This window comes from Oxyura jamaicensis, chromosome 4 (genome assembly GCF_011077185.1).
Source record: "Oxyura jamaicensis isolate SHBP4307 breed ruddy duck chromosome 4, BPBGC_Ojam_1.0, whole genome shotgun sequence".
NCBI classification, from domain to species: Eukaryota; Metazoa; Chordata; class Aves; order Anseriformes; family Anatidae; genus Oxyura; species Oxyura jamaicensis.
This window is the reverse complement of record NC_048896.1, coordinates 57087882-57107444: the sequence shown is the minus strand read 5'-3', so window position 1 is coordinate 57107444 and position 19563 is coordinate 57087882. Positions and strand designations below refer to the sequence as shown.

Here is a 19563-nt window from a genome sequence, read left to right as displayed (position 1 = left end):
AACATCAGTTTGCCAAGTCTTAGCAAGTCACCAGGAGGGATTTCAGGCAAGAAGACCTTCCTGGATTACTCCAGACTTACCACCAAGAGAACTAAATAACACAGTTGGGGGTGTCAGAGGGGGAAAAATGCAATGCCATCAACCACCATGTTCTGCAGACAGGAGCTCCTGTGTGGACATGGGGATATGCGAACCCTGCCCCCTCCACATGACAGCACCAGCCTTCCTGGGGACCAGTCCTGCCAGGGGAAGGCCAGGCTGTGGGCAGACTGCAGAACCTCACGTGGGATCCAAGCATGGGCACGGATGCACTCTCTTAGGATGGTGGCCCTTGCTGCAGTGATGAGGTTTGCATAAAAACAAGCAGCTTCCTCCTGAGCTCAAAATACTGAGCTTGGTCATTTGCATCCTTCCCTTCTTGCACGGGATTACAGTGTGGTGGGCTCTGCTGCAGGCTCTGCTGTACAAGCTGGCTGTGCTCTGCTGGTCATTAAACACAATGCTTGGTATGTATTTTGGAAAAAATGAAATATCTGCTTCCATCTGAAGAAAGATCAACACCCATTTTTCTAAGACCTGTATTCATCAAAATCTGTCTGGATCCTAGAATATGCCTGATGCTTGAACTGAAACTTCTGGAGTTACTAAACTTTACCCAAAGTCCTGTTTATCTCATTGCATCTTGTTTTATCAACACAATTAGCTATCCTACCCTATCCATTGGATAGGATAACTTTTTTCTTTTCTTTGGAATGTTTGAAACATATTCTCAAGTGAAGGCTGATTTTCCTCTGAAATCAAAAAGCTGAAGCATATATTTTCAGCCAAGTCATTATATCTCTTGAAATACTAGAGTTAGTTCCAAAAACATTTCCATGAAATACTGAAATCTGAGCCGCTACGTAGCCGAAGACAGATGAACTTTTTTCAGGAAAAGCTGTGTAGTTTGATTTTAATTCAAATTAGAAAATCTGAAAAATGCAGTGTGTTCTAATCAAAAGAAACTTCTATTGCAATTTGAATCGAAAGAAATAAGTAACTCTTCAGGGGGAATTGTGATCCTCAGTATCAATTGTTTTGTTATGTTTTAATAATTGTATTGTGCTGTCTGCAGTAACGTTGGGTTCATGTGACTCCAGCTCAGCTGTTTGATATATTAAGCATGCCTAAACCAGCCATCCCAACTCCTTCTCTAAGAAAAATAATGCTATGAACAACTCCAGAGATCCGTTCATCTCACTGACCTGACCTAAAAGTCCTGTTGTAGCAAGGGATGCATCGCGCCCTGGGCAGCTCAGTTCTCTCAGGCTTGTCTCCCTCTAAGCCAGCTTGGCCCTGAATTTATTATGTCAATCAGATGCAAATTTATATTGCAGATTTATATCAAAACTAATTAAATGCCTTTGTTACTGGGCATTAGCATTAAAAGGCAACTTTTGTTATACACAGATGAGAATAAAAATAAGCAACAATTCATGTATAGTGAAAAACACACCAAAAACTCAAAAATGTGGCATAAAAGTTATGACAGTTGCTTCATTTTTAATGACTTTCCAAAAGTATTTAGAGCTTTTCTCATAAAAATGTATCTTGAAATGTGTTATTGACATATATATATATTTATATATAGATACGTATATTGGCATATATAGATCTACATATTATGTACACAAAATCCTAAGAGATATTAGATGTTTGATGGGTTTATAAAAATAGGTTTTAATTATTTTTTTTAAATATTGAATGTTTTCACACAAAAAGTGTGTATATATGTACATATTGCAGTTTTTTCAACATCTATAATTGCTGTCCTGTAGTAACAACAAGGGACTAAATTAATCCATGCTGAAAGCGATTTTAAGAAGATCAGTGTAGCCCAAACTACATTTAAACTGCCCAGTCTTCTCAGTTAACTGCAACATTTTCTCATTTCTGTTCTCCTCACGCTGTCCTAGCAGCTTATATTGTAGCTAAAGGATGCAGTGCTCTCCACCAGGCCTAGCTGGGGTTTAGGTGGGTCTCGCTGCCTTCCAGCCCTGCACCAGTTATTAAAGTGCTGTGCCTGGGGCCTGAAGGCCTCGGCAGCTGCCCGTCATGTCACAGACCCCAGGCTCTTCTGCCTTGTACCAACATTGCCAGAGTACAACCATGCAAAAAGGGCACAACACCTGTGTAAAACTCTAGCAGGTGCTTCTGGAAATGTTTCACGCAATAGGCACAACTCAGATTGTGTCGCCTTGGAAGCAAGAGGAGAGCATCTGGCCCCTGCCCGATAGCCCCTCAGAAGCCAGGGCAGCCCCCTGGGCCAGCAGGGGACAGCCACCATGTCTCTGAAGCGCGTGGCACTGTAGGAAAGGTGGGCCACTGTCCCCACACAGAGCTGGGAGAGAGCTTCAGAAGTCAGAACATGTCTCTCTGACATGGCCATGCCACGTGTCTGAATGCCCAGCAGTCCAGATCAGGGGGTATACAGATAGGTCAGCATCTCCTGAGGCTTCAGATGCTGACCTTTGTCTCTCAGCGATGTTGTACTAAACCTCGTAGGTATTTGCTGCTCTCAAAGTGTTCGTTTCTGCTGCCTTTGGTGAGATTTCTGCCTATACTCCAGAAGACCCGTAAGTTCACAGAAAAACAGCAGCACCCACCTAAAATCAAGGAAATCAATGGTTCGACAGAGTCCAGTTGATTAAAAGACATGATGTGCAAGAAAAGCAAACAAACAAAAAAAATACATGTAAGGTCTGTTAAAATTCTCCATAGAAGCAGCCTCACTGGTATCACCTCAGGCCCTAATTAAGAACAAATATATTAAAATTATCCATTATGCTAGATGAATTTCCTTTATGACAGTGATGACAATACTTTCAAAAGTCTTAAAAAATAACTCAATGCTTTTAAAAAACAGTTGTTTCCTATTTTCACTCCTTTTGTGATGATATGCATTGCTTCCAGGTGTAATAAAAGTCCTTGATACTGACTTTTATAACACAATGGCAATCTGATTAGAATATTTTGTGTTGTGATTGTATGTGCTAAAGAAACTGAAACAGAAATTAGAATCCATGTGCATTTTCAAAAAATTAGTTTTTTATTTTGCAGTTTTGTTTTGTTTTACATAAAATATACAACTTCACAATCAATGCGTCATAGGATCTCCCTTGGGACAATTTAACCCCTTACATGAACATAAACTTAGTAAAATACAGTCAGACTTCAGAAACATTTCTAAACTTTAAAGTCCATGATGCCAAAAAAAAAAATAATAATAACATTCAGTTATACTTACAAAGCCCATTTATTTTTACACGTTAACACTGGCTATGTCTAAATTTTCAAGTAATATGGCACAACAGGAGTGAATAGGTGGAATCGACCAGGTGGTGCTGAAGACCTACTGTTCAGAGCATCAGTGTTGAGGAGGTTTCCCTCTGGTGAGATCCCACGCGCTCCACATCGGGTAGTGAGCAGCGTGTTAGGCATGCTCCTGGAGAGTGTCATGCCATTTGTTTCATCAAAGAGAAATGTAGCTTGTGTGCTGGAGATGCTCCACAATGACACAGGCCAAAGTATGGGGAACTTGGATTGGCAGGAGATGACGTCAGAAGCATGCTTCTGACCCACATGTAAATACTAATTAAATATACGCACTGTCAACAAAAAAATCTAGCTCAAAACATTTGCCTAAGAGAAGTTTCAAATAACACTTTAAGTTACCATAAACAGAAAACATCTGAAGTAAAAATAGTTTGCAAATTGTTCTCTGTCTTAAATTACCACTCTTCCAAATATTCAATTATTCCCATTTCCCTGCTTCTAGGAAATTCCACCATAGGAATACAAGAAAGAAAACCATTTAAGAATTTTAAGATACTTTACTGTACACCCTTAAAATGGTAGATGTTCTGTAAATATACAACATATATACAACACACAGTCTCCCTTTACTGTAGTGGTCTGGCTATTATTTGTGCTTTCCTCCCAGTTTAGGAAGTATAATGCTGCTTAGTTTCATAAACATTTTCATGAAACATATGACTTGCTAATAGCAAACAGCTCAAAAAGTAGTGCATTCAATATTTAAGCATTATATTCTTAACATAGTGATAACAAACCTTAGTCTTAAGATTGAGTAGTCTTTGATTAATATAAAACTGAATTTCTAAGCGTTAAAAAAATCCTTATCTAAAACTACTCTTAAAAAAGGGTAAAAGTTCAACTCCTACTTGAGCCAACTCTCAGCTCAAACATCATTCTGCAGATGAAATTTCAATTTAGTTTGATTTTATCAGTTTTGATAGCTTTTCTCTGTTTCAGCTGAGATAAAACCAGAAAGATGTCAGAGCACCTGTTCCTTGGTGCTTCAAAGCCCAGTTAATTGGAGTGTGCTTGAATAAAAAACCCACAGGTCAGGTGTGTACCCTACTCAGATCAACAAATCTGTTGTAGCTTGCCTTATACCTTATTTGTAAAAGAGAATTGCATTTATTGCTGTGTCTATACAAAATTCTCACTGATTATAAAACCAGTGACCATTATTCATCTGCTGACCACAAGCAATCATATAAAACTTCAAAACTGTGTATGCCTGACTGATAACTGCAGGTCCATATACTTCCAGATAGAAAATATTCATACAGCAATGGAGGTCGCATTCAAATACCTGACCGACTTGAAGGCGATTACTCAGTTTCTGTACTTCCTATACATATGTACACAAAGAAACATTGGTAAAAATAGTCATAGACTGGTAGAAACTTTAACACGTATGAAATTACTGACTCCAGGCTAAAATCTGTCAGTCTCACTGGTAGAAATACTAATCCTCAGAAGATGCTCTTTTATGCTATGTTATAACAACTCTGGAATGAAGTAACCTTGAACTTGCCACCACAAAGGCAGTAGAAACCACTGTATTTCTGCCTCAATGTGCTGGTGCTCCCAGCAAGACAAAAGTAAAATAGGGTCAGACAGTGACTGGAAGAACATTGTTAAGTGATACTCAGCAGCTTTATCTCAACCTTTTTGGGTGAGAGGTAGGTTCCTTGGAACAGCAAGTAGGATACATTCTTCACAGTACACCTGACCATTACTTAAACAATGTTTAAACATATTTTCAGTGGCAATGCAACAAAAATCTTAGTTTGAAGAACCTATGTTTTGTTAAAATATGACACTAACAAAAGAAATAGCAAAGAGATGGGTTCCCTCTTGCTCTCTACATATAAACTGTCCATATAAAAAAATTGCAACATCATAAAATACAGTGCTGGTAACTGACTCGCTCAGTATCCATCTCAGCTGTGACTTGTTCCTCCAGTTTGCAGAACATTAGGAAGGGGAAGAAATCTCCCTACCCTCTTCCTCAGGTTGAAATGAAACACCAAGCCAAAAGCTGCATTTTCAGGTAGATTAAGATCAAGATTTCTGGTCCTCCTCTGACGGGACGACTTCCAAGAGGATTTGCAATGTTTCAGTTACATTATCTGCAAAGATAGAAACATGCACATGGGAGATTTTGGGGTGGCAGGAGAAGGGGAGAAGCAGCCAGGAAAATTATCTTATCTGATACACAACCTGCTTCCACATACTGTTCACAAGTTATATATATCTGGTGCATGTATCATTTAAATGTCTGACTTATTTTTTTGTCGTTTTAACTGTTTTCTTTGTCTTTGATCCAAGGATATGTATATACAGTAATACTGGAAGGGTATAAAAGTATAAACCTGTTCAATAAATGTATGCATGTATTTTTAAAACATCTTAAAGCATGACTACTCTCCACAATTGCTTAGTTTTAACAAAGTCATAATGCTGAAATACAGCTCCAAAAGGCATTGAACAAGTTAATTCTGCTGTGCCAAGATCTGCCTGACCAAAAAAAAAAAAAAAAAAAAGGTGAAAAAAGAAAAGAGGAAATGATTACAATGCTTTACAGGTCTATGGCTGTCACACACAGGAAGCAACTTTATGTTCTTTGTCACTTTGGACATGTATTTCCACCTTGTGTTTTTGATGGTTTTCTTTTTAGAGAACCAGTTCATAAATGGCACAGTTGAATTACATATTGAATAGTAAAATTACATATTACATATTGAATAGTAAAAGAGCATTCTTTTACCTCTCCTTTTGCTTGTCACTTCTTTTCTTTCTTTTTTTTTTCTTCTAAGTAACGTATTTTCATCAAATCACAGAATGATTTGGGCTGGAAGGGACCTTAAAGCCCACCTAGTTCCAACCCCCTGCCTTGGCAGGGATGCCAGTCACTGGACCAGGTTGCTCAGGACCTCATCCAGCCTTACCTTGAACACCTTCCACAGATGGGGCATCCACAGCCTCTCTGGGCAACCTGTTCCAGCACCTCACCACCCTCTGAGTGAAGAATTTCCTAATATCTAATCTAAATATCTCCTCTTTTATTATAAAACCATTCTCCCTTTTCCTATCATTTATCTGCCCAAGAAAAGGTTGGTCTCCATCTATTTTATAAGCCCCCTTTAAGTATTGAAAAGCTGCCATAAGGTCACCCCAGAGCTTTCTCTTCCTCAGGCTGAACATCCCCATCTCTCTCAGCCTTTCTTCATAGCAGGAATTATTGTAAAATAAAGTTATAGTTTTCCTTGTCTAGCACTACATGTCAGCATCTACGCTAGCGCAGAGTGAGGAAGGTAAAACTGTGCAACTCTCTGAAGACATGAACCAGAACTACTTCCCTACTCTTCTGTCTAACAGCCTCTACCATCTTCTGCTCATCTCTCTGGAGGTCACCAGTTCAGTGCAAAGCCAGGCTGCCCTTAGACTACAAACTGATGGGGTCAGAGAAGCTGAGAGTCAACAGGGACTGCATTTTCCTCCCATCTCCCTCCCCTGCCCTCAGCGGGGACTTCAGATCTGGGCTGAGCAGAGCTGGGGTGAAGGGCAGGAGGAAAGTCAGCAGCAGAAAGCCAGCAGGGGCTCACCCGTCTGTCCCACCCCTCCCAGGTTTGAAGACAAGCAAAGGAATAAGAAGAAAAAGAGATTTTCTGTCAAGCTGAGCTATGGTGTTACAGTTCTTGGAAAAAGGGCACGGCAGCAGAGGGAGAGCCCAGGCATCTCAGGAGCCGGCTGCGATTTTAATATCCTGTCCAACTAACAGGGCCGAGCCCCTGCAGCAAGGCCTTGCCCTCACGGCCGCAGGAGGCAGCTGCCACTCTCCCATCTCCTCACAGTAGTTCTGCTCAGCACTGTGATGAAACACAAGCAAAGCAAACAGAAGAGCAATCAGACAAGTCTGGGGGGCTGGCTTGCTTGTTTGGCTCTTTTTGTGGTTGCAGTACTCACAGTGTAAGAAGTACTTACCCCCCCCCCCAAAAAAAAAAAAAAAAAAATCTATCTGTTGTCAGCCAGTATGTCTATATTGTGTGCTCTGAGGAGCACCTTCCTGTTTGTAATGAGCCAACATATCATGAGAGTAAAGACACCATTTGTTTCTACTTTCAACCCTAATTTTCCCTTTCAAGAGTAGAATTCACTGTAAATAAGGCCCAGGGGACAACCTTTACAAAAGAAAAAACCTGATCTGGTAGCTCTATAAGCACCACATAAAGCTTGGGAAAGAAAGCAGTAATTTACTGCACAAATATAAGACTGCACATAAAATCTGTGGCAGCATAATGCTGGGAAAACTTCCTGTGGATCGCAACATTGCAAACTCAACAAAGAGAACAAAATTCAATTCCAAATTCTCCCAAATTCAATCCACTGTAAAGAAATAGAGATTTTTAAACCATGAATCTAAGGTTAGGTTTTCAACTGAGAAGTCCAAATGGAAGAGTCCTGGTGCCGGTGGCCCACCCTTTTACACACTCATCTGCCTCGCAGGGTATGCTAGACTTGACTTTTTCCATTTTCACATTAGTTCTACAAAAAGCAAGCAAGCAGAGGTCAAATGAAACCTGTACTAGCTGAAAATGATTTGTCCCAGCACATTTGGCACTACAGTAAAATTCCTTTGGAAAAGAACAAAATGTTATTCTCACTGCAAAACACCACCCAGACCCTATTAACCTCACAAACTGTGAAGTAATCTTTTGTTCAATATAGTAATTTGGTAAGGAGAATGGGCAATGTAAATACCATTAAGGGCAGTCAAAATGTGCTTATCCAAAGAACAAAGATGTTCAGCTTTGGAGAGGATTTCCTGGGGAGCTCTGATATTGCAACCAGCCTGAAATCCCTTCCATGAGTGTACTTATTTATCTTCAGGTTGCGTCTTTGAGTCCACCACTCCTTCCAGCTGCTCAGCATCCCGCTCCTCTGATCCTTACAAAACCTATCCTTCATAACTAGACAAGTCTTAGCAGGGCTGGTCTGTACCCCTGTGGTTTTGAAACATGTTCCAAATCGTGCTGGGGTAGCTGAACAAGTCAGGTGCACCCTGACAAGGCGACCTTGCAAATGGGTAGAGAGGGAACCATGCCACGGGCAGCCTGGGCATAGCCTAGCTGGCAGGATGCTGCCTTCAGACTAACCTGCTCTGACCTCCTCCCCCACAGTACTACAAAAAAATGCTCTGCTGAAGTCTAAGTACTTCGGATCTATCGCATTTTCAATCTGTCTAGAAAAATCAGTTATCTTCACAAAGAAAGTTACCCGGTCAGTCTGGGAAAAATCTACCTTTGGTAAACTACAACCCCATTTTTCATGTTGTCTGTTCACCCCATGTCTGGAATTACTCTTTCATGCCTACACTCATCTAGTGTGCATTGTTTCAAGGCTAGAATAACAAGCTTGCCGCTGCCCCATGACTTTTCCTTCCCATATCTCACAGAGGTACCTTAAGTGAATTCAGCCTCATTCAGTGCCTTTGAAAAATGCTCTCGGACTATACAGCGGAGCACCCTTAACTCTCCAAAAATTATGCCAGTTTAATAACGACACATTCAGGATGTTTATTGCTTACTCTGAAGAAAAATATATATATATATATTTATTTACCAAGTATATCTCCACTCCACCCCAAAACTGTCAATATTGCTTTTCTGTCATTACTGTTGTTATTTTGATAATAATAATTGCAGAGCGAACAAGCTGTTTCACCCACTGACAGGCATCTGCTGCCTTCCCCCCTGAGCCAGCACCGTGTCCATGCACATTACACAGGCACCAGGCCTTCTTTCCAGGAGGAGAATTTTGTGCTATCTGAAAGGCTAGATTTACCTTCGTTGTCACAGCTGGCAGAATGAGCTTCACATATACCCAGTCTACCTTAAAGAGAACATTTTTCCTCTCACCTAAGTAATGCGGTTCAACACTGGCATCCTGTGGCCACAGATTCAAGTAACGGCATTCCAAAACCTCTGAGACTCCACAGAAAATGCTAAAAATCTCCTGGGTTTGATAAGGAGAATTTCCTAGACCCTAAATATCAATTTGTCTGAGAAATTACAAACAGATAAATAACAGTAATTTAATAGAATGTATTTTTGACATGTCAATTTTTATTTGTACTGGAAATTTCTACCCATTCCCAGGACATTTCATGTAATTTACAACTTTATGGATATAAGAATAAATAGACTAGAATTTCCTAGCCTTAAACTAACATCTTTTTCTGTAAAAATTTTCTGCCTTATTGTCTGTGGACTACCCAGCATGAATTAACAGAGAAATCCACAGATCTTACCACAAGCAGGATATCAATACATATACTATATATATATATATATATAAACACCCATATAATTGGTTAGCATATAATATATTCATAAATACTCAGATATTCTTTTACTGTGAACATCTCATTTTAAATCATCCCCTAATGCTGCAGCACAAATGACAACACACATTTTCAATTGAGAACCTGTACTATGTAACAGCATATGCACCTAGTATATATACATAATAAGCTATTTTTAAGTGAAAATTTTCAGGGGTCGAGTTTTTGTTTTGCAGCAGAGATTTTCTTTTGGTTTTGTTTAACAGACTATTTGCTACTCCTCAAATATTTTGCCTCTGTTATTACATTCTTTAAAAACTATCTGCATCTTGGTAACCTCTTAGTATGCTGAGTAACAAAAAAAAGAAAAGAAGAATGGGGGTGCTATAATAAATTACAATCCTTTCTTTCTAATTGAAATGCTCCCAGTAACCCTCCTCCAACACATCAGAACTTTCACAAATGCTTTTATAAACTTTGAGAAATGGCATCAAAATGATTCTCAGTGTGTTCCAGATGTGAAATACCACAACCAAATCACTTGGAAGTTGTTTTTCACAAAGCACTGAAATGATTTCCAAAGAGGTGCATCAGGCATGATATATTTTGCTGTCATTTTGTTGGAAGTCATCACTAAGGACAGTTCATCCCCATCAAACCGGACCAAGCCTGTCCCATTCTACATATTCCTCGGTAGTCTACACACATGTGGTACCACCAGGGCCCATTCTGTCCATCCTATTCTCTCATCACAGTTGTGACATTTAAATTTCCAAACCAACTCTCTTAGGAGTGAAATACTTTCTCAAGCGTTACAGAGGGAGATCAGTGATTTAAAAGGAATCAGACGGGGTGGGAGGGAAGAAGGGATCAAGCAGAGAAGCATCCATGTATTTGAAGTCAAATGTCTTTAGCTGAAGAATAGGCTTGCTGTAAGCATCTCTGTTTAGTTAGCTGACATTGATTGCAACTGGCAGACAAGCGCTATAGCATGCACCAAAAAGAAACTTGCGTTGTCATGCCCCAAGCAGAGCAGCCGAGGGGATCGATGAAAAGGATTTCACAACACTGGGAGCCCTGAGAAGTTCCCAGAGTCAGGATGGAGGAGGGGAGCCCCACAGTGACTTACCTAGGAGCTTTCTGAACCACTTTGGCTTCTTGTCCCATACAATAAAGAGGTAGTAGGCAGGAACTCCAGTCAGGGTTATTGCAAATCCAATCCCTGTATTGACTGGGTCGGAGTAAAGTGACAGTGCAACCATGAAGAGGCAGGTGAAGGAAAACAATGCTGGAATAAATAGAGGCACCTGAAATACAACCACACAAAGAACCATTACTTTGCGTTGACCTTGCTGCTGAATGACAATAGCATTCAGTGTTCCATGAAATGCAAACTGGATACAACCCAGCAGTACAGGGTAGCCCTGGAGAAATACAGGTATCCAGAACAGGCACACAAACTGCCAGTGACTGCAGGAACTGAACTAAGTTGAGTACTATGCAGTAAGCACCACAGAAGTCTTTTAATTACACACTAAAACACTACAGTGTTTTACATCCTTTAAAATATAAGGGCTGTAAATATGTTATATTACAAAAGTCCTTTCTCTAATCCTCCAGTAGATAAGTAAGCAGCACTAACTGCAGTAAAGATTTCCTCTTTGATAATTACCTATTAGAAAACATTTTGAAACACAACAAGGAGCTCAAGTCCCCTTTTAAAACTATTAAGAACGTATTGATTTTCTTCCTGAGGTAAAAATCAAAATCTGGCAGGAAGAGAGCAAATTAAACACCCATTTGACCTGTGATAAAGATATTTGATAGCATTATGCAACTGATAGCTACTGAAAAAGCACTTTCTGACAGTATGACTGATAGCATTATCAGTGTCACTGTTGAAAGTACCAAAAAGTAACAATATCTAATTAATTCTCTCAATTTTCAAGAATGCCACTGCAATCACTGTGTCAGCACCTCTCAGGGAAATGCCTATATGTGTAGCTTGTGAGATGTTTGGTGTAATGGAGAACTGGAGAATTCCCTGGAGATTATTCTCTTCTTTTCACGCCTTGAAACACTACTGTTGCTCTTGTGCACTGTCAAAGCATTTTTTTCTTAATCAAAGCAAAACGGGTTGTGCTGTTGACCTTATTTGCTGATATGCCTACAAGAATGCAACAATGCACAGTCTTAGTTCTTTATAAAATAGGCTTATTGGAAATAAATAAATAGGGCTAGAATCCTCCACTTTCTTTTCATGATAGACATTACCTTTCTGTACACACAATGGGACAACTTACTTTGTAAGGTGTTACTTACAAGAAACAAGACCATTGGCAGAACCAAGGCCAAAGCAGCTATTGTTCAACATGCCAGACTGCTATCATTTTCTTTCTGGTTTCACAGTAACTGTGTCTGCAGCTCAGTTGTGGATCCCATATATCACAATAGATCCACTACCAACTTATTTTTGCATCACACTGGAATATTCTATATTGGATAGACAATGAAACAAATGATAAAATTTAATGCTTATAACGGTCTTGAATTCTTTTGGCAAAATTATTCAAGCCTTTATCAAAATAAAGATTAAATTGAGGACTAGCTGAAAGTCAGGTTGGCACACGTGTCCCTACTATTTGGGGTTTGAAGCTTGTGCAACCACACAGGACTAGATGTATTTTCGTACAGCTTTGAAGAGTATAAAGACCTTAGCTTGCATCACACTGCCTCAACATGACAGACAGGTAAAACTGAGCAAACACCTTCCTTTCTACACAGCAACCTCAGTTGCTTCCCCACAGCCACCAGGGAATTCACAAGAATTGTCTTTCCAAAGAGAACTCGGTCAGGGTAGCACTGGAGAACTTGCAGGAAAACACAAGGGGACTCTTCAATATAAAATACTATTTTCTATTAATGCTTGTTTTTCTCAAAAGAGGTTAGCTTTTTACTTCAGAAAATGCTCCTTTGCTGTCTGACTACACATGAGATACAAGGGAAAAGGATTCATGTAAAACAGCAGAGAGCGGAGGTTACCTTGAAAGGACGAGGCATATCAGGACGTTTATATCTGAGATAAATCAACCCAGCAACTACCAGTCCAATAAAAAGCCACCTGGCAAAACTGAGGAAATTCAGGAGGCTGTAGAGATCCCCGTTGAATAACATTATCATCGTGAGAGGGTGCTGCAAAAGAAATTCAGAGCGTAAGAGGGTTTTAATGGATTGATCTCGATTATTTTACAGCAGTGATGCCAAATCTTTCCATGGGGACAAGCAACACAGCCTTAGCCGGAGACACGTGAAGGCCACAGACTTTGAGCCTCCCATTCTCATGCAATCAGATGTGTGATCAATACTTAACTGTCCCCTAAGACCACGTTTGATCAATACTTAACTGTCCCCTGTGACCCAGGCAAATACACAGGCACAGAGCCCACTGCATCACCACAACACTTGTGCACCCTGTGTCTTGTTCTCATGGGACCTGCCCAGCTCACGTCTGCTCTCTCATCACTGATATAAATGACAAAAGCAGCTAAATTTTGGTTGCATCAAGTCATACGAAGGCAGTTTCATATGACCAGGATTCAAGGTGTGTTGTGGATGAGGAAAAAATCTTATATTCCCACAGTCTGCAATGGGGGAACTCAGCAAAGAGGAGGTGGTAGGGGTTAGCTACGCACTGTGTGCCAGCTGGGCGCACCTCGCTGACACTAGCTCGTATCTGCAGCATGCCTGTTAGGCTCGCAGGGTGCAGACTTACTGCACATCAGAAATGCAAACATTTCTAAGCAGAGAAGCATTTAGCTGTCACTCAGGAGGAGCAAGAAGGAGAGACAACACTGGAAGAAATTCATTTCCTCATTAAACAGGTGTTCTGAGATACAAGGTCTCTGTAAGGAACTCAAAGCTTACACATAGAGTGTGGCTTAGATGATTAGTATATGCTACTTGGACCTGCTTCAGTGTAATCTCTGGACAAAACCAGAATATTTGTAGCTTGGGACAGCTGTACAGTGTAGTCCACGTTTCCCATATGAGACACCTTATGCCTGCAATGACACAGTCCTTGCATTTGGGAATGAAGGCACCCATCAACTTCCCTACAGTGCTATTGTTCAGAGAAACAGGAGGTCCTAGCAGTGCCAGCCTCTCTAGGTTTACAATGAGGCAACAGGTGAAATCACCTGCAACTGCTCTATTATGATGGGCTAAATCTTTATATAAAGAAAACTAAGTTGTATTAGTTATATGGAGTCACAGCCTCTTCTTTCCTTTTTTTTTTATTTTTTTTTTTTTTTAAGCAATGAAGGCCGTATGGATTTGAACCAGAAAGATCAATACTTCAAATATGGGTCTCCGGCTTCCAACCTCTAATGACTTAGAAAGAGCTTGGTTCTTTACACACAGATATTAAGCAAGCTCCTTCTCTGTAAAGGTCAAAGGAAATTTTACCACTGAATTACATTGGGCAAGAATTCTTCTATATAGACCTAGCACCCACAGGTTCTAAATCTCAGTTATAAGAAAATGCAACAAAAAGCCATGGCCAGTGAAGGCCAAAAGGATAAAAGAAATGAAATAGAGTTACAATAAGACTGCATGGCTTCTTGGAGTTGTTACACACATCTGTCAAATATCAGGAAATACGTAATAAGCAAATTTCTCAATTGCTAATTTTTATTTATTTAGTATTAGAAAGCCTCAAACACTGTACACCCTCATTTACTCAGTTTCTCCACAAGATCTTTTTCCTTTTGAACAGTGTGTAGAGACCTTGGTGGAGAAATAAAATCAGGAAATTCTAAAATGTGGACTACTGATACAGAATACATCCCACTACTACACTACATGCACTGAGGAAAGAAAAAAATAAAAATCTCTGAATGAAAGCCATCTTCAGATGAGAATATGACTTTTTTTTAAAAAGGAAATCAATGCACTGGTGACCAGATGCAAGAGCAGAAGACATTTTTCAGAAATATATTTATATATTTAGCACATTTCATTTCACAGAAAAGTCAGTGCAGTTTACCCAAAAGTTACGAATACTTCAGTGCAAAGAAATAAAATGCAAAGTAAATGTTTAAGTAAAGTGAATTCCATTAAAACTTTTCATAATAAATATGTTGTCTAACTTTCAAAACTTGGATGCTACAGTTGTATGGGCACATATAAAATTCAACACTTTAGCTGGCACTTCACAAGTGAGCTCACAGGCATCTCTAGCAAAAAAAAAAAAAAAAAAGATTATTTAAATTCCAGTATAAGCAACTGATCTTATTAGTGTACATTCATATATGCACACGTGTCTTCTACTGTGGTTAGCAGTCTCCCCGATGCAGAGGTCTGTCCAGATACATTACAGTCATTGGTCCCAAAAGAGGGGCTGAACACCCACAGTTATGAAGTCTGCAAGTTAAGTGGAAATCTACTGGCACTATGCATTCCGGTGTGAGGTCTGTATTTTGACACTTTGTCCTAACATTTTACTATACAAATTAGCCTGCAATGCAAAGACATGGCCAACATTTAGCTCTGCCTCTATGTTAGGAGTCAGTAATAGGATTTTGACTATAATGCTGGTTCTTATCCTCAGACGATTCACAGACTGTTGCCCAGGCACACACTCTCTCATTTTTTAATCACCACTATACTGCACTGCTGAGGGTTCCCCTCCCATTATCCTAGTGCATAATTGTTTGCATTTTTCACTGTAAGGTGGTATAATGAGCCTTTAGGGTGCTCCCAGATGCCAGTGTTAAGCTGCACTTCCAGTTAAATGAAGCCCTTTTTTGTTTGTTTGTTTGTATAAGTGGAATTTGTTTCTCTGAAAGGCAAACTAGCTCATCACTAGCAGGTTCTCAGAAATAAAGGGCAATAAGACATGAATTAGGTTGCAATGATAGGCAGTGAAGTGCTACCGACAAGATAGTGAGGAGGAGATGACAGAATAAGAACAACTCCCAAATCTCTTTCCTCTCTTTACTGTCCTCTGCCCTGCCCAAATCCTGCATATACATTAATAAATGAGACTCAAGCAGTGCCCAAATCCTGTTCGAATCCTCCAGAGCAAGCCTGTAATATGAATTCTTGTGCAGGAACATTTGTTTGTATGATTTACCAAAACAATGACAGCTGGCAGAGGAGTGTGCTTGCGGACATGAATCATGGAGAGAATTTCCGGAAGGTGACCCTCACGGGATGCAACGAAGAACATCCTGGTGGGAAATAAATGTGGACAGACTTTAAATGTGCTCATTACTGTGACTAGGCAAAGCAGCTCATGAAAGTCACACAACACAGCAGCACTTCTTAGGCTTGTTTGAGCTATTCTGAATGCAAAGAGTAGCAGGAGAAGCCCATATGCAGAAATCAAAGTCGTCTCTGGATGTGTCTCCCCTCTTACCTTACACTATGATCAGTCTTTAGAAGTAGTTAATATTTTCCCTCCAATTTTCCTCCTTCACATGAAACAAAGCAGCCATTAATTAAGTGCTACACTCAGAGGGATCCATTGCCAAACCATTCAAAGGGTTTTAACAAAGACACTAAACTCAACAGGAACAAAGTGAGAAGGAAAAAAGAATCCCATACCTGATAAATATCACAGTCATTTTTGATTTCCTGCTAAGGGAATGAGTCCTTTTCTCCCTTTCCCTTGCTTCCTTACTTTCAATGTATATCCCATGCCTTTCACCCCCAGTAACACCAGCATATGCTCACCTGGAAACAGCAAAAATGCCACCATTCATAGATCCAAAGCAGGAGAGAGCAACAAATACTGGTACAGCTAATGAAAAGTTTCCCATTAATCGTTCAGCAAAGGTCTGTTAGAGGAGAGAGAAACATACAGTGATTTTTCCCTCATAAAATGTGAAAGCAATTTTATCTCATTAACAATTATTAATAAGTACTGTAACTTTTATTTATATCCTTTTCTCCATCCCTCATTGAAACTAGTGCTGTGCATTTGTTACCTCTCCTTTTGTGGCACCAGGACTACTGCCAATAAGGTCTCCCACTCTTACTTCTGACTGTATCTGGTAGGCCTCCAGTTGAGGCAAAGCTATTGAGGTAGAACCAGTCTTTGATTAATGTCGTTTCAGATTATTATGCCTACAAAAAGAAGACCCAGTCTGAACAGACAAAAATCTGATCTGCATACCTCATATTTTCTTCCATAGCCTTCATTTTACTTAGCTGATGCCACCCAACACTATATTCCATCCAGTCACACTTCATTGTTCAAGGTTACTATAAGAGCCTTAGTTGGTGTCTGGAGCACCACAAGGGATATGCACAATTTTCTGGAGATTTGCAAAATGTTTTGCTCCTAAAACTCCCAAGAGCTACAGAACTGGTCTTTTTAAATGGCATGCCAATTGAAAAAGTCACAGGCAGTGTCACTACTGGAAAGTAAATGGGAATTTTTATTTCCTCACTGCAAGTCAGTTATTGTATATATAAAAATCAGTGTCATTATAGCAATTCACAACAGCATTTGCAATCCAGGTGGCCTTGTAACTCCTTCCCAAATGAACTCCAGTATTGACAGCACTCCCCTTTCTAAGCACTTGGGACACACATTGTACAGAGACAGCATTACTGCTTTCTGCAACAAAAGAAATAGCTTAGATCTCCCACTTTCACAAGTATCTGTATTTTCTGTTTCCCAGGAGCTCAGCCCCTGATTTAGAAAATATTTTTTCAAGTATGTACTTAGCTATAAAATTTAAGTCCTATGGACTTTGTTATATCAATTAAATAAATATAGTCTAACATTGCATTACAAATGCTATAGCCTTAAATACATTCCCATTCATCAAATCAATGGGATCAAAAATCAAATAACCTGGTTGCTTATTTGTTGTCTAAAAGAGAAGCCATACGTGACTGGAAATGTCCCCCATCATCCCCATCCTCCCTCCCAGTTTACTTTTTTCCTTCCCTTGGAAATAAAAATATATCAACAACCATAACTGGGAAACAGCAGGGATATATAGCTTTGAATTTCTCTTCTGTAACTTACCACTGCTACAGCCTTTGAAAGCAGCAATTCCCCAGCACTGATTGTAGTGAAATAAGCCACGTTTGTTAACACATAGCCAACTGTGACAATAATCATTGAAATGCATATTGCGAGGGGTATGTTTCTGAAATACACAAGGTAGGTCATTATTTCACAATCTGGTTGCTACCCCCTGAACATGAAACAAATAACGTAAGAACCAGCCACTAATGATGGTGAGTGCATTTTGGTGACCCCAAAATACCATAATTAGAAAGTACCAGTAAAAATAACACATCTAAACAAAACCATCTCAACAAAATAAATTGCCATGTTTATAACAAAGAAGTGAGAAACCTTTCTGAAGGAGAAATCCTTTGCGGATACAAAGAGGTTGTGGCCCCCAGGCCTCCCATACAAGATGCATGGCCAATTTGAGCTGCCTACTTTTGTTTTCCTTTGAAGCTGAGCCCAATGGGGCTCAGAACCCAGACGTTTCAAGTGCTACTCAAGTCTCTTGATACCATTGCTCAGCTGAGGTGGTATCTGCACCTCAATATCTGAGGTGATATTCTACACCAAGAAGGGATTCAGGTCTGAAACAAGCATTTGGTCCTTTAACTCCAAGGCCACACATTGCAGTTTGAAGGACATGGTACCTGTGCTCCCTCTGAGTAGAGCGCAGAGCTGCTGCATCATGGCCAGATCCTTTCAGCTAGCTACATTAAGATTTTGAAGAGATGCTAAGGTTGCCACAACTGACAAACTCTGCTGTGAAGGTCGCCCAATGAGGTGGGGGAAAGGAGAGAAAGAATGGGAATTCTGGTGTACCAGAAGAGACTGCAAGCACAGAGCAAAAGGACTATTGTATCTGACAAGGTGTTTTGAAATACAACACAAAAATCCATTATTTTCTCATTTTTTCCTCAAAGAAACACAGCTAGGTCAGAATTTAATGATCCTCTTCACTTCTAGTCCTCATTTCTCAGGGGAATCCTTGACATTAGTATGCCTGTACAAAGCTGAAAAGAAGCTCTAAACTGAATAAATAAATAAAGCAGGGCAGCATCGCTTGTTGCACATCTTGCATGCCTTAGCAACTGTGGTGCCAACCACTGTAGTCAATCCAGGTACACAAGGTCATGCGGTACTGCAGGATCAAATCTGGGTAGACGTGACATTGGTTCTACCTGAAGCCAATGGTCTCATGTGATGAAGGTGGAAGGAATCAGTTTGTAGGATGCACTTGTTAATGACGGAGAAGGCAAGGGCAAGGACCAGAGCAGACAGCCCAGAATACAAGTGTTATACTGCTAGAAAAAAAAAAACACCGTTACCAACTCAAGAAATACTGCAGAACTGGGTGTTGGTAACATGGCTGTGCAAAAAGTCATAGCTCAGCTGCCAGGTAATTCACAGACAGTTCAGTTAAGCTTTGAGCCTGACTTGGGTATAAACAGAATTCAATCTACTTAGCATCTGATCCCAAGTAGGGATACACAGTTTCAAATCCTCCCAGAGCAGAAATTTTAATCGAATGCTTCAACCACCAAGCTGTTGAATAAACCAGCATTTACACCAGCTTTAATAATAGTTATAATAATAAATTCTAGCCAAAAATATCAATTTTAGACTATTTTCACCATACTATTTGAATGACTGAAACCACATTTTCTGCCAAACTTAGAAACAAACAAAACCTATCTTTGTCCATTCTAACTGTTACTAAAACCTGGCTGCTGTACTCACTTCTAACTTAAATCCCAGCCTTACTTCCTCTAAAATAAAGGAGCAGTTCAAAGCCAAGGGTTAAAAAACACACATTTCCACAAGTGAGCATTCTCAG

At 39.9% G+C, this 19563-nt stretch overlaps 1 protein-coding gene across 1 annotated transcript in view; it reads right to left on the bottom strand.

The window, feature by feature from the left end:
* Positions 1–3069: 3069 nt before the first annotated feature.
* SLC7A11 (solute carrier family 7 member 11) overlaps positions 3070–19563 on the bottom strand; it is a 66412-nt gene continuing 49918 nt past the window's right edge. Inside the window, exons 7-12 of the mRNA XM_035325980.1 lie at positions 17739–17862; positions 16433–16536; positions 15831–15927; positions 12740–12889; positions 10827–11004; positions 3070–5483 (exon numbers count right to left, since the gene is read on the bottom strand). Coding sequence (XP_035181871.1) covers positions 5416–5483; positions 10827–11004; positions 12740–12889; positions 15831–15927; positions 16433–16536; positions 17739–17862 — 721 coding nt within the window. The 3' untranslated portion in view covers positions 3070–5415. The remainder of the gene's footprint in view (positions 5484–10826; positions 11005–12739; positions 12890–15830; positions 15928–16432; positions 16537–17738; positions 17863–19563) is intronic.